General features: G+C 42.8%; 3 protein-coding genes across 5 annotated transcripts; 2 read left to right on the top strand and 1 right to left on the bottom strand.

Moving 5' to 3' along the window:
- Nucleotides 1-810: 810 nt before the first annotated feature.
- On the top strand, nucleotides 811-4,104 carry LOC6037756 (GPALPP motifs-containing protein 1). The gene is made up of 3 exons (XM_038263684.1): nucleotides 811-969; nucleotides 2,394-3,624; nucleotides 3,686-4,104. Exons 2-3 carry the CDS (start codon nucleotides 2,404-2,406, stop codon nucleotides 3,833-3,835), a joined length of 1,371 nt encoding a protein of 456 aa, XP_038119612.1. The 5' UTR covers nucleotides 811-969; nucleotides 2,394-2,403; the 3' UTR covers nucleotides 3,836-4,104.
- LOC6037755 (phosphatidate cytidylyltransferase, mitochondrial) lies at nucleotides 1,024-2,298 on the top strand. Its single transcript, XM_001847583.2, has one exon. The coding sequence runs from the start codon at nucleotides 1,216-1,218 to the stop codon at nucleotides 2,224-2,226; it is 1,011 nt and encodes a 336-aa protein (XP_001847635.1). The 5' UTR covers nucleotides 1,024-1,215; the 3' UTR covers nucleotides 2,227-2,298.
- A 4,530-nt stretch (nucleotides 4,105-8,634) lies between the features above and the next one.
- On the bottom strand, nucleotides 8,635-14,607 carry LOC6037757 (serine/threonine-protein kinase polo). Of its 3 annotated transcripts, none has more exons than XM_038262853.1 (7): nucleotides 14,382-14,607; nucleotides 13,706-14,080; nucleotides 11,103-11,327; nucleotides 10,414-11,035; nucleotides 10,016-10,343; nucleotides 9,712-9,958; nucleotides 8,635-9,653 (listed from the first exon to the last, which is right to left on the bottom strand). In XM_038262853.1, the coding sequence occupies exons 2-7, from the start codon at nucleotides 13,805-13,807 to the stop codon at nucleotides 9,462-9,464; spliced, it is 1,716 nt and encodes a 571-aa protein (XP_038118781.1). In that variant the 5' UTR covers nucleotides 13,808-14,080; nucleotides 14,382-14,607; the 3' UTR covers nucleotides 8,635-9,461. The 3 variants fall into 3 exon arrangements, with proteins under 3 accessions (XP_038118781.1, XP_038118780.1, XP_038118782.1); XM_038262852.1 differs by having other exon boundaries at nucleotides 14,391-14,607; XM_038262854.1 differs by lacking the exon at nucleotides 14,382-14,607 and adding an exon at nucleotides 14,204-14,351.
- Between the last annotated feature and the right edge of the window lie 391 nt (nucleotides 14,608-14,998).

Raw genomic sequence — 14,998 nt, 5'->3', positions numbered from 1 at the left:
TTCCCGAATCAATGGCCAACTCCTCCAAGACTGTCCTGATTGAGGCCGGAAACGTGACCATCGTGTTACACTGCTGTTGCGCGTCGAAGTCTCCATCCGGAACCGTCCAGCCTGGGGTATTCGGAAGCGACCGGTGGCGTACCGTATGAAGCAGAAGCTAGTGAAGTAGCGTTAAATACAAAAAAAAAAGTGTTTTCCCAACATACCAATCAATTTTTTTTAATAAATGTAAAAAACCAAGCACATTTTTCTGAAATTATCCCTGTAGTATTAAACGTTGTGTATTCTTGCCATAAAAGGTTTCTTTTCCAATTAAAAGTAAAATACTTTTACCAATACAACGATTTTGTTCCATAAATGCATGGTAGTATCAAAAACATTCCAACTTTTAAATTGAAAAGTTTGAACTTTCTACGAATATTCACCAACGCGAACTTTTAATCCAACGAACGATCTTTTTAAATTTAGAGTAATTTTTCTTTGTGTGTTCTAAGCTTCCATCTTCCCCGTGATTCGAACTGACGACCTTTGGATTGTGAATCCAACTGCCTACCAGCGACTCCACCGAGGTAGGAGACGAATCCTACACCAAGTTTGAGCTATACACCCAAAAAGCAAAAACTGGAAATTTGGTTTATTGGACCTTTTAAAAAAAACTCCAGATAATTTGAATACTGTCTAATTAGTCAACATTCGAATTAACGAATCAGCTCTGTATTCCATTCACATAGCAAATTTCAATTGGTTCTGCAGATTCCAACACACCAGCTCCGATTTTACTGGCAACACGCCCGCAACATGACAGTAAACTCGATGTAACCTTCAAGTCGACTTTTTGCGCTTGTCCGACGTCGGTTTTTAATTTTCGTTTTTGTTCAAAATTTCCGTAAAAGTTTAACAACATATTCCTGCAGGTGTGCATCGGGTTATTCCGAGACCGGCAAGTGGCAGCGTTTTCCATTTGGCAAGGTGAGTTTGCAGGCGACAATTTGGTTTAGAATGTTTGCCGATGCGGCTTGATGGTTTACCGAGAAAATCCCTTTGTTTTGACATTTATCATACGATCGAAGTTTGGCGGAACGCGTGCGTAAGCGCGGTCAATATTTTGGAAGCAAAATCTTGTTGGTTTTACGTAAAATAAATTTTATGCTTGATGCGGAAAGTTAAAAGTGATTATGTACCTTTGTGACGTGTAAAAGTTGGCGAGGGATTACGATGCTGTCGAGGGGAAACATTTCTCCGATGTTTTACCGGATTTTGTCCCGGTTTCCGCCGAACTTTGCCTTCTGCTTTGCGTACGGTTCCGGCGTGAAGCAGCAGCTGGGCTATGACAAGGCCAAGAAGAAGCAGAACATGATTGATTTGATCTACACCGTGGACAACGCTCATCGGTGGCACGTCAGTAATCTGGAACGGAATCCGGATCATTATTCTGGGTTGGGCAGGTTTGGAGGAAACTTCATCGCCAAATATCAGGAGACGCTTGGGGCGAAGGTGTTCTTCAACACGCTGATACCGATTCCGGAGGAGGACGTCGTGATCAAGTACGGAGTTGTTTCGACGAAAGATTTGCTGGATGACTTGACGGATTGGACCAGTTTGTACCTGGCCGGGAGACTCCACAAGCCGGTAGAGATTATAAAAACTGCTGCCAGTTCAAAGCTTCAAAATGCGCTGGAAAGTAATTTGAAGGCGGCCGTTCATGCGGCGTTACTAGTTCTACCTGAAAAGTTTACGGAGTTTGAACTTTACCGAGCAATATCCAACCTAAGCTACGCCGGCGACTTTCGAATGATCTTCGGCGAGAACAAGGACAAAGTGAACAACATCGTTCGGCCGCAGCTGGAAAATTTTCGCAATCTATACTCACCAACGCTGACACAGCTGAGCCGCGTACTGTATCTTCCGGTGGACAGCAGTGACAACGTGGTCTGCATTCAGGATCAGTCCGAACAGACAATTCTCTACCATCTGAACCACCTTCCAAAGTGGCCCGTTCGTCGTATTGTCTACAAACAAACCAAGGGGCGCTACCGGCAGGACACGGAGGACATTCTCACGGCGGTTTCGAAATCATCAAACTATCAGGAAGTCGTTTCCCGCTGTCTCCGATCGATCGTGTGGCAGAGCAGCGTGAAGCAGTCCATCAAGAATATTCCGTCAGCTGGGATTAGCAAATCAATCAAGTACAGCTGGGCAAAAGCGCTCAAGACGTTCAACATGTGAGCCTCTATTTCCGAAACGCTAGTCACCAACTATCGAACCTTTGTTGCATTTAGAATAAACTTATAAACCCAATCGAAATTGGTCGTTGATTCAAATATCACCTGCTTACCAGATGTCTGTCCCTTATTCAAGTTACAGTGTGAATCCCTTTCCTCCCTTCATTTCAGATAACCAACCATGTCTGATTCCGACACATCGGACTCCGACTCGGGCATTCGCTTTAAAACGACGTCCACACGGTACAAGTCACACGGAGCGGACAAGTACGGATCTTCAGCAAGGTCGAGTCGCTCGTCGTTGGACGCTGGAAGCCGCAGCAGCACCAGTCGTCGCCGCAGTCGCAGCCGTGACCGGGACCGCCGCAGAATCAACGATCGACGCAGCAAAAGCAGAAGTCGTAGCCACAGCAGAGACCGCAGAAGGCGTAGGGATGAACGAAGACATCGAAGCCGGACACGATCACCAGCGAAACGATCATCGCATGACCGGCGGGATCATCGCTCCAAGTCCAGTAGCAAAACTAGCAGCCACTCGACAAAGGAGACATTTTTCAGCGTAGAACCGTCCAAGATAGAACCGACAAAGGTGTTGGACATATCCGTTTCCTCACTTTCGTCTCAGGATGATCACCTGGGCAAGGACGATGCTCCCGATGATCAGTTTGGTCCTGCGCTACCACCGGCCATGTACAGTAAAGCGCCGGAACGTAAACCCTCCGTCGAAGAAGAAAATGTAGAATCTATCGGACCGGCACTTCCACCCCATTTGGCAGCACGAAAGCTTCAAGTTGAAGATCATTCTCCTGCGCAGAGCAAGCCCACAATCGGCCCAGCATTGCCTCCTACAGGATTCATCCCCGCCAAGGACGCCGTCGCTGGTGACAGCTCCGAGTCGGAACTTTCGCCATTTTCCGAAGAAGAACCCGATGCTGATGAGAACGATGACTTTATCGGTCCAGCAATTCCAGGTGCGTCCACGTCCAAGGCACAACTCGAGCTGGAAAAGCGTGCACTGGAAATGAAACTAAGGCGTTTCGATAGCGAAGATGCCAAAGCTTCGAACGCCACTGCACGCGAAGACTGGATGTTGGAACTGCCTGACATCCGGAAGGTCCCCGACATGGGCCTAGGGGCGAGACAGTTTAGAACCCGAGAAAAGCCCGAAATTGGCGACCGGTCCGTGTGGACAGACACCCCATCCGACAAGGAGCGCAAAAAGGCCACCGGTGGTGGTCACTCCTCGCGCGATGCCAAACGTAACCTTGAGGAGGAAACGGAGCTGCTCCGGATCGCCCAACGAGACAAGCAGCAAGAGGAACAGGTTAAGCGACACAAGAAGAAACACAAACGGGATAAATCCTTGCTCGACATACACCAGAAAAAGCTCAAGAAGGAAAAGGTTTGTAAACGTAGTCAAACCCCTACACAGCAAACTAAAATAATGTTGAACCCCATTCCAGAAAGACAAAGACGAACCTACCCGGAGGCCCTTCGATAGGAACGTGGACCTGCACGCGAATCGGTTCGACGATGCGCAAAAGAAGGCCATCATGAAAAAGGCACAGCTGCTCGATACGCGATTCTCGTCCGGGGGATCCAAGTTTCTCTAGCGTCGTTTTGGGCGGGCGAATTCCAGCCGCAAGCAGCAGCAGCAGCAAGTCGTGATTTCTATAGATATGATAAGCTTGTACCGTTTAACCTACTATTTTTTTTTAGTGTGTACGATTACCTTTAAATTGTGTGAAACTTGCGCATTGTAAGCAAACTAGCGTGTGTTATTGGAAACACATCTTATTCTTACTTTTAATTCGAACGAAAAATTGCGGATTATCAAATCGTAGCGTTACTGTAATAAAGCGGTTAATTTTTAAAACACATCTCATTTGTCAAGTTCTTTTATTCTGTAAAAGTAATAAGATTGTAAGAACGGGGGATCCCATGTAGGGACTTACCTCAAAACTATGAACTCATCACATCAATACACAAGAAAGGATAAAGACTCGATTGTGCCAACTACAAGGCATCACAATCCTAAATCAGCGTACAAAGTACTCTCCCAAATCTTGTGGAACAAGCTGAGCCCGATGACCAAGACCTTTTCCGGCGAATACCAGTGCAGCGGGTCGATCAACGGTGGATCAGATGTTCACTCTGCGACAAAACCTCGACAAGTTCTGGGAGTACAATCTGCAAACACACCATTTGTTCATCGACTTGATTAGACTGATTTGTGTCACAATCAACGGCTCTAAATCAAGCTGAAAGCTCCGAAGGTCGGACTGAACATCAACACTGCCAAAACCAAGCATCTGGTTGCTGGCAGTTTAGGTGAAGGTGTTTCGGATGAGGAAGTAGATGTGGAAAGATACGAGGTGGTGGCTGAATTTGTACATCTTGGTACACTGTTTGCAAACAAGGTTTTCTACGGTCTTCGTAGCCAGCCAACTTAAGAACGTCTACAAAAACCTTGATACTCCCTGTGACTCTTGACGGTTACGAATCGTAGCCGCTAAAGCAGTGTTTCCCAAAGTGGGTACTGGGCCCCACCAGAAATACAAGATCTACGGATATATCCGTAGATTCCCTAACCAAAAAAAATTGCATCAGAAACTAATGCATTATTTTTTACTGTGACCAGATACGGACCACTGCGACACTTGCGTATCTATTGTAGTATGGATCTGTTGAACGATCGTCTTCCGTAGCGCTATTGTTTGAGCGAGACAGTATTGACGAATTATTCGAGCAGTTGCTCCCTCTCATTCCCCAAACCAATCCCCCAATGCCATGCCACACGAGCACAAGAGACCGATCCGAGGACGTGGAGATAAGCGAGATTGAGGGGAAATCTCGTTTATTTTTGACCCATCTAGAGATCGTTACCGATCATATAGCCCAATCTTCAGCTCGAATTTTGCCTGAGAGCATGTTTACCGAGTTGAAAGTAGCATTTGAAGCTCTTCTCTGTGTATTGTTGAAGAGTTCTTCAACGCTCAGACTTAGTCGCCAACAGATCGTCCGAGAGCCTCGCCAGATGGGTTTCAAGCCATCGGCCTTCCGCTTACAAAGAGAAACCCGTAACACTAGGCCACGGGAGTTCGGCAAAAAATACATGCAGCTTAAAGAAAATTTTACGGAGAACATTTTGCTTTTTTTAACATTCAATTTAGGTTCGCGTAAAGCCGAGATATGTGCATTTTAACCAAAGAGTATACTTATCTCTGTTTTAACCCTTTACAACCCAACCCCGCCTTCAGACGAGCTTCGATTCAAAAAATCGCCAAAAATCAATTTTTCTACCAATTTCCGATCTTTAAAAAGCATTGGAAAGAAGAACTCTTAAAATTTTTAAAAAAATATGGGTTGGAAGTTTTACTTATTTTTTACTATATTATTTACTTATATAAATCAATTTTTCTACCAATTTTCGATCTTTAAAAAGCATTGGAAAGAAGAACTCTTAAAATTTTAAAAAAAATATGGGTTGGAAGTTTTACATATTTTTTACTTATTATATGTGACTTTGAAAATGATTTAAAAAATGAAAAATTTTTAGGGGTCAACTATTGCTGTGTTTTTTACTAACATTTTCTATATTTTAAGTAAAAAGAAGTATGCAGTAATTTTTCTAGTGTCCCAGACTATGACTCTACGCATTTTTTACAACTTAAATGACAATGGTGCCATTTTATAGCAGAAAATGTGAAAAACAAACAAAAAATTCAATAAGTGACTGTAAAAACAAGAAAACATTACATAGGCAAAATGTAAGGATAGGAGCTGGCCAAATACTACCAAAAACAAACATAAAATAAACAAGATAAAAGCAAATTAAATTACTAAAAATAAAACAAGAAAAACATGAAACAAGAGAAGTAAAGTTTTTCGTAGAACAAAGGTTGCTCAAAATGACCACGGGAAAAATAAAAATTTTCGTAAACAAAAAGTGGCGAATTTTCAAAATTCAATATTCGTGGTTATTATTGCATTCGATCGTAATATTTCGATCGTAATTTCTCGACTCACGATCGAGATTTCTCGATCGTAATATTACGATCGTAATTTGTCAATGGTAAGTAGGGTCACAAGAAAAATTGAAAATCGCAAGAGATACCCCCAGGATCGATTCTTTAGGCAAAAACAAGTAACTGTGTCAATTTTGAGCCAAATCGGTTTAGGCTAAGGGGTCGCTTTTCATCATTGAAGTTTATATGGGGAAAATCGCAAAAATGTATGAGGAAAAACATCGCTTCAGGATTTTTGCAGGTGGCGCAGGTCTCGCCCAAAATTGTCCAAGTGTGAGATTCTTGTAGGAAATTTAATTACCTACAACTTTGTAGAAGGAAATAAGACGATCCGAGATGATCTTGATGAGTTCTTAGCAATGCGATGAAAAGAAATCGGCTTATATACTTGAAAGTATACAAGAGGTGTATAGGAAGTATATAAGAAAATATTTTTTTCTAGAAAAATCACCAAAAATCAACCCTTCGACAAAGTTGTAAGGAATTAAATTTCCTACAAGAATCTCACACTTGGACAATGTTGGGCGAGACCTGCGCCACCTAGCAGAAAATTACTGAAACGATGTTTTTCCCCATACATTTTCGTGATTTTCCCCATATAAACTTCAACGATGAAAAGCGACCCCTTAGCCTTAACTGATTTGGCTCAAAATTGGCACAGATACTTATTTTTGCATTAGGAATCGAGTCAGAGGGTATCTCTGATTTTTTTATTGTCACCCTAATGGTAAGTTGTAGTTTGTCGATAGTAGATTGAGATCATTCGATCGTAATTTCTCGATCTACCATCGACAAATTACGACCGACGATCAAGAAAATCTCGATATGGTCGAAACTCGTCTTCAAATATTTCAAAAATTTCAAAATTTTTAAAAATTTCAAAAAAAATAAAAATTTCAGCCATTTAATTTTTGATTTTTTTTAATTTAATATTTTTTTTAAATTTTTTGAAATATTTTAAGTTTTTTGAAATTTTTTAACATTTGTAAACTTTTGAAATTTTATTTTTTTAATTGTAAAATTTTTGAAATTTTTAATTTTTTTTTAAATTTTTAGAATTTTTAAATTTAAATTTTTTTTTTAATTTTTGAAGGCGAGTTTCGAACCCATATCGAGATTGTCTCGGCATGTACATTTTAATGAAACAAGCTATCATTCCAGGGGTGAGCACCGAAGTTTTGACCACTTTTAATTTTTTTTTTTTTTGGACGCCCTACTGGGCAGCACAAGATCGAGTATCCTGCAGGAATGGAAATCTTCAATAGAGCTTTATGACGTTTCGCGTACGCACACTAGCGCACCATTTGATTTGCTGCCTGACAAAATTTAACCTCACTTTATTTTCGTGTACGTACACGCAATACATACGCACGTAGATTACTCTATTAATTCATAGTTGGGTCGATAAACCTGTTGATGATAAGTTAAATATATGAGGTAATAAAGTATGAAAAATAAAACATTCACTTTTTCGTGATTGACAGTTTTCCAAACTGGCAAACAATGCAAACTGGGGGCGTTTTTTTCATATTTTCATTAGGTCCTCTTAGGTGCTGCGACCATGACCGAGGATCGGTCAACAAGGAAAATTTATCAAATAAACACACAATCAATCAAACAATACATAGCAAAAACAACTCCTTACGCTCCATACCTCGAGATCATGTAACTGACGAGGGTTACTTGGTCCAAGCGGGTTTTACAAGTCTTGAATCTGGCGCTGTACTCGGAAAAAATGTCCCACAGCTCAGCCGAACTGTAGAACACTTCCTCTCCTTCCGCCTTGGGGGTAGCGCCAGCGCCGGTGCCATTATTTGTTGCACCTCGCCTTGAAGTGACATTTCCTGGTTCTGCAAGCAGTTCCAGCACTGGGTCACGGTCGGTCGCTTGTTCCGGTAGGCCTCCCACCGCGGATGGAAAATGCTTTCAAACGCTTGATTTCAGTCAGCTGCTTTACGGCGAACTCTCCCTTTCTCTTGATGGCGTGCACCTCCACAGCATCTGGGTTGTGCGATTCCTTGAGGTTTTTCTTGACTTATTCAAGTGAAGCCGGTTGAAGTCCTCTGATAACGACGCGGAGTTGCCGCTCGCTTCGTTTTAAGTGGGTATTTTGACCTCAAATGAAGTCACCTTGGCGTAGCTTGAATTCTTTACCACCAGGGGTGGTGGTTTCTTGGCCACTGGAACCGGTGGGACGCCTCTTTTCCTGGCTGGGTTACTGGTTATTGTTGTTCTCCACCAGCGGGCTGAACTTGTTGAATCTGCCAAAAAGTGCAAGTTTTTTTTTTTGCCATAGACTAATACTTCCGCAGATTACGATCGAGCGAACAATTTGATTCTTGAATGTCGTTTGATTTCGGATGGGTGTAGTCAAAAACAAAATGTCGTTGTCCTACTCAAAAATGCACGTTTATTCTAATGGATCATTTTATCTACAACGTTTGAGCCTAACATCCGTATAAAACAACCAGTCCTCCGTAGCTATTTCCTCGGCAATAGTCCTGCGTGTATTTGTACCTTACGAACGTATAAATCTGACCGTGTAACCCTGGGCGCGCGTTTCGTTTTCCACGAATCGGGAAAACCGTTTGTTCTTGTTGGGTTTAAGTTTTTATAATCTCTTGCTTTCTCTCTCTCTAGCTTAAATCTGTCGTGCGAATTTCGATTGTTGCAAGTGTGTGGGTGTGTGGGTAAGGCACAGTTCTCTCCTTTCTTTGAATACTGAACGTTTTCCTCGTCGTGTGTTGTGATTTTGCCGCGTTTTGTTTTGTTTTTTTTTTTTTTATATTCATCACTGTTTTAAGTTAAGTTCGACTGGCGCTTCCGGCCGCGCGGTTCTCAAGCATGAAAAGCGTGCCCATTTTTCTCTTGAACATTTGTGTTTTATTACGAAGCAAAAAAATGTCATAACCTTACTTAAAGAAACATACTAAAGATAATGTCATCCGTTAACTAAAAAAAAGTATACTCTCTTTCTCTTTCTTTCGCACTCGCTTTCTCGACACACCTAGGCATTTCTCTCTTTCTTTCTCTCTTGTATCGTGCGCGATCGCCATCAAAAGTAGCATCGCGAAGTGTAAAAAAAAAACAGTCAAATATTTTGATGCGGACCCCTGGCCGAGTCGCGCTCAGCATCAACTTTAACACAGGGCGTGAGGGGGGGAAGGGGGGTGACGGCGGTACGAAACTAAGCTAATTTAGTCCGAATCGCTTAGGTGAGCTTCTCCAGCAGTTTCTTCAGCTTCTCGTGGGCGTATCGGATCTTCTGGTACAGATCACTCGAGCAGCCCTGCTCCTGGATGGTGGAGAACCGGTACGTCCGGAAGTGCTTGTTGCTGTCCATGAGCGTGACGGCTCGCATCAGCGGACACAGGATGATCTTCTGGTGGTCGGAGAAGTTGAGCTAGGAGGGAGAGAATGCGTGAAAAACCTCTTTTGGGAAAGTGAACGGGTCGTTGTACCTGGACGGTTCCGTTGGTCAGATGCATCACGACCGCACACATCGTGCGGAACCAGGTGTGCAGATGGGGAATACGCGAAAGCTGGTCGCTTTCGACGTTGACCGCGGCGGCACCGGCTTTCACCAAGTGTTCCGTCATGTAGCGCTTGAAGTACGACAGCAGCTTCATTTTCTTCTCCATCTGCGGCGGGTAGTTGTGAATGTCCATGTACGTTTCGGTGCCCTCCTTATCGATAAAGTGGACATTGCTGAAAGAGAGAGATTCGGTCATTTGAGGTCGCGCAAGCAAGCCAAACCAAACTTACAGTCCGTTGGCGAGCATGATCAGCTTGGTGGTGTCGTTGAACATGACTCCCATGCCTTCGTCGCACAGCTGATACCCGAAGCCGTACTTGTCGCTGTAGTCGACCCACTTGGACACCCAGAACAGGGGCTGCACCGCCGGATCGGTGTTTTCATCGTCGAGATTGACCGCCAGCTTCGGCGGCTTCGAGGCAATCAGTTTGCTCAGTTCCTTGTACAGGTTCTCGATGTCGGTTCGGTAGCCCTCGTTGTGCCGCGACATGGTTCCGGAAGCGGTGATGGCATCGTGCAGGTTGTTCTTGAGGAACGACGACTCGAATCGGGTGTCGTCTGACGGAAGGGGAGAAAAATCACATCAATTAAGGCAGTTGGCGATGGTTCAAAAAAAGGGCGTTTGTACCGTTAACTTCGGACAGTGGTTTCCTACCCATGCGGTCCGCGTTCTCGAGCTGGTCAGCGCGGGGCGCCATCGTGAGACAGGAAATGGGAAGCGAGCTGGGAATGTAGCTGCCGGTGATGAACTCGAAATCAAACAGCGAGGTGACGTTCGGCCGCTTGATCGGATCGGACTGCAGCATCGAGCAGATCATTTCGGCCGCGGTCGACCGCAGAGTCGTCGGGATACGATAGTCGCACTTGCGGATCTTTGTGTACGTATCCTTCAGACTCTTGGTCTCGAACGGTGGCTGGCCAACGAGCAGCGTGTACATGACGCAACCGATCGACCAAATGTCGACCTCGTAGCTGTGGCCCTTCTTGTTCAGAATCTCCGGCGCGATGTAGTTCGGCGTTCCGCACAGCGTCTTCTTGCGTTCCCCTTCGTACTCAATTTTGGTGGCCAACCCAAAGTCACCGATCTTGACGTGCAGCTCGTCGTTCAGGAACAGATTGCCCAGCTTCAAATCTCGGTGGATGATGTGCTTATCGTGCAAATACTTGACTCCCGTCAGCACCTGGTGGATGTAGTACCGGCACTCGTAATCGGTGATGATCTTACGGCGCTTGTGCAGCTCCATCATCGACTGTCGGGGGGCAAAAAACCGAATAAAAATTAAAACTCAACCCCCAACTCAAAGCCAGGCAACTTACCCGCTTCTTGCACAGCTCCAGCACGATGTAGATGTTCTGCGGATCGTCAAAGTAGCTGTGGAAGCCGACGACGTTCTTGTGGTTGAGCGACCGGTGGATCGTGATCTCCTGGGTCATTTTCTCCTTTTGGTTGTGCTTCATCATCAGCTTCTTCGAGACGATCTTGCCGGCGAACACCTCGCCCGAAACCACGTCCATGATCTCGTAGCATTTCGCGAAGCCGCCCTGTGGTGAAGAAAGTTACCGCGAGAGTTAATTTTCACTACAGCAATACAGCAACAGGGTATACAAAAAGGTAGTCGTGTTTCAACTGGGAATAAAACCAATTCCACCAGAACCAATTTGGAATAGTACTGTCATCTGGGGCAAATCAGGAATTGAGACAGCTATTTTCAAAAGCTTGAAATTTGGAAAACGATGCACTATTTTTGTTTATTTGTGTCTGTTTTATATCCGAAACCAGTAAGAAATATCGAAATATTATGCAGTAACGCAAAAAAAACTGTCCCAATTCGTCCCAAATGACGACGGTAGCCATATTAACAAATATGGGATACTCATAACTTTTGATAAGATTACCAGATCTTTATTTTCTCATTCTCATTTCTCTTCTTGTACACAAAAAGTGTGTCCTGCGCACGCTAGAGGATGTTTACGCCTGACTAAAAGGGATACACTCATTGTTCACAAACCCACAACGCATTGTTTTGCTAGACGTGGTATTTCGTACGTAATTTCCATCAAAATAGGTACCTTCAATCCGGCCTCAAATCAGTAAATAAATAACACTTAAGTGGTCATAACATTTGAAAGAGTCAACAGATCTTCAATTCTTTGGGTTCCATAGGAAGGTCTTCCGATTACTCATCAAATGATGGGTCTCGTGATGGTTCAGGACATAATTCTCATTAAATATGGCTTCATCCATAAAGTACGTCACGCTAAAATCAGCCAAAATTTACCCCCCTCCCTCCCTTTGTCACGCTTTTCCTATACTTATAACACGCAATGTCACACTTTCTCAGATCGAAAAATTTTGTCTTGAGCAATTCTCTACGAAATCGGTCTTTTTTCTTCAATTTTAATTTTTGTATTTTTTAATCCGACTGAAACTTTTTTGGTGCCTTCGGTATGCCCAAAGAAGCCATTTTGCATCATTAGTTTGTCCATATAATTTTCCATACAAAATTGGCAGCTGTCCATACAAAAATGATGCATGAAAATTCAAAAATCTGTATCTTTTGAAGGAATTTTTTGATCGATTTGGTGTCTTCGGCAAAGTTGTAGGTATGGATACGGACTACACTGGAAAAAAATAATACACGGTAAAAAAAATTGGTGATTTTTTTATTTAACTTTTTATCACTTAAACTTGATTTACAAAAAAACACTATTTTTATTTTTTTTTATTTTTTGATATGTTTTAGAGGACATAAAATGCCAACTTTTCAGAAATTTCCAGGCTGTGCAAAAAATCATTGACCGAGTTATGAATTTTTTAATCAATACTGATTTTTTCAAAAAATCGAAATTTTGCTCGTAAAAATTTTTTAACTTCATTTTTCGATGTAAAATCAAATTTGCAATAAAAAAGTACTTTAGTGAAATTTTTCTCACGATAGATCAGGAAAATCGCAGATTCGCCCCATTGAACTGTTACTACGGAATTCTTACTCAGTTTTCTCAGCACTGGCAACCGAGTGTGTTCAAACTGGTCGCATTCGACTCGGGTTAGGGTCCCATACGTCGCTATTGAATAGAGTTATCTAAGCCCGAGCTCACGCACACCAGCACCCCATTTGTTTTGCTGGCGGGTACAAAATTTAACCTCAATCTTTTTCGTGTACGTACACGCAATACATGCGCACGTAGATAACTCTATTATTTAAAGTTTTGATAAGTACTTCAAAATTTATTTATAAAAATGTGTTTTCACAAATATCCGGATCTCTCTTAAATGTATGAAAAAAAAGTCTAGATCTATAAACCGACCCATCGTTGGTTAGGTAATCGAAAGATCTTTCCAACGGCTTTAAAACATTGATGATATGTCAACCATGTTTCAAGTTATGACCACTTAAGTGGTCATTATCCGACCAATCGTTGGTTGGTGACCAATCCTTGGTTAGGTAATCGAAAGACATTCCAACGAGTCCGAAACATTGATGATCTGTCAACCCTGTCTCGAGTTATGACCACTTAAGTGATATTTATGTACAAAACTTTTTGAAGCCAGATCTCACTCAAATTTAAGTAAACTTTGTTTTAAGTAAACTTTTTTCTAGTCAGCCAAGTAACTGCATTGTAAAAAACATTCCAAAAGTTTAAGTCGACAAGACTTATCTGCAAAAAGAATAATATTTCCCAAGAATTTTACTTAAGTCAACACCATGGATTGTTGTCAACTAAGCCGACGACGCTAAATCTTTTAAATTTGAGGTTAGATGAATGTAAACTAGGAACTTTCAATGTTTTCGATTAGTTTATGCAAAGTCCAAAAAATAGCAAAAAATCTAAAACGCCTTAACGATCCAGTCGATTCCCACAACCCGATTTGGGACAAATTCCGATACTCTGATATCCCTTCAATCGCTCCCTCTTACCTTGCCGAAGAACCGCAGCCTCTTGTACGTCTTTTTGGAGCTGGCATCGTACAGCTTCTCCGGGATGTCGCTAGCCTTGTCGTCCGGTTTGACGGAACTCATCTTCCGCGCTTGCTTGTCGCCCCGTGTTTCACTCTAACTTGAAAATTTATTCCGGATTCCGGACCAGCTCAACGGAAGTCTGGAACGGCGGCTGCGATTTTTGGCACCTTTAAGTTCTCGACGAGCCTCGCAAGGACCTTCTGCTGCTGCTGCGGATGGCCTCTTATTCTTTCCACCTTCTTGTTGGTGCCGTTCTAGCTGTCTCACTCGCTTGCTCTCAACGGGCTGCAGGCGCACAAAACAATCTTCTTCTGCTTCCTCCCGACCGGTTTTCTGTTGTGGCGAATTTCAAATTGACAGAACGTTCGCATAAACGGTCGTCACAAAAATGACAGATCGACGACAAAAGAAAAGCAAAAAAAAAAAACGATTCTTTCGGGGGTTTCAAAATCTGACCTGACCGGGGCCTCAACAATCAATCTAGCAGGCAGGGTGTGGGAAACTTTCCATTGAAGGCTCCCGCAAAACGAAACATGAAAAAAAGGGGCCAGGAAATGACCGTTAACTACGAGCAGACCCGCGAAAAATCTCCCCCCGAAAATTTAACTACCAAAAAAAAAATAAACCAACGAACCGAACTAACTTCTTTCCACCCAGATTCCACTTGCTTTCGGCAACAAAAAACGAATCGAAGCGCAAGTGGGAAAACAGGAAGTTAAACCACGGAACAACCGGCACCGGTCACACACGCACACGGGGCAAACTCTTGCTGCAGGATCTTGAACCAACTCGCAATGATGGTGGAACGAGAGAACTTTTGCGGGCTTTGCAACTGACAACGGGCCTCGAGAGTGAGAGGGGAGAGAACGCGTTTGCCAGGCGGGAGTGAGACAGAACAACAAAACGGGCGAAAATGCGCGGTTCGCATCGGGCAACAATTTCGACATAAAGTGCCTAATAGTAAAGTGGAGACAAGGCTCTCTTTCACTCAATAACTCTGTATGGTAACTCATTTTTTGATCGTAGCGAATAATAAAATAAGCGAGTAGTATTGTAATTTGGTAATATTTCAAACACTTTTTTTTAAATAAATCATTGCAAAAATATTACAATATTTAATATTACAATATACGTATACGTTTTTATTACGTCTAAATAAACATAATGAAAGACACACCAAGTTGAAATTTATTAACACATAAAGTGAATACTATAAGTTTGAAAATCTACATTTCTGAATTTTTTAAAGGT

Source organism: Culex quinquefasciatus, chromosome 3 (assembly GCF_015732765.1).
Source record: "Culex quinquefasciatus strain JHB chromosome 3, VPISU_Cqui_1.0_pri_paternal, whole genome shotgun sequence".
NCBI classification, from domain to species: domain Eukaryota; kingdom Metazoa; phylum Arthropoda; class Insecta; order Diptera; family Culicidae; genus Culex; species Culex quinquefasciatus.
The sequence above is the reverse complement of the archived record's forward strand: the minus strand, read 5'-3'. Positions and strand labels throughout refer to the sequence as shown.

Coding starts and splice junctions, on each gene's coding strand:
- LOC6037755 (XM_001847583.2), top strand. CDS start 1,216: ATGCTGTCGAGGGGAAACATTTCTCCGATGTTTTACCGGATTTTGTCC.
- LOC6037756 (XM_038263684.1), top strand. CDS start 2,404: ATGTCTGATTCCGACACATCGGACTCCGACTCGGGCATTCGCTTTAAA. Junction 3,625..3,685: donor AAAAGCTCAAGAAGGAAAAG/GTTTGTAAACGT, acceptor ACCCCATTCCAG/AAAGACAAAGACGAACCTAC.
- LOC6037757 (XM_038262853.1), bottom strand. CDS start 13,807: ATGAGTTCCGTCAAACCGGACGACAAGGCTAGCGACATCCCGGAGAAG. Junction 11,036..11,102: donor TGGAGCTGTGCAAGAAGCGG/GTAAGTTGCCTG, acceptor GCCCCCCGACAG/TCGATGATGGAGCTGCACAA. Junction 9,654..9,711: donor TGACCAACGGAACCGTCCAG/GTACAACGACCC, acceptor TCTCCCTCCTAG/CTCAACTTCTCCGACCACCA.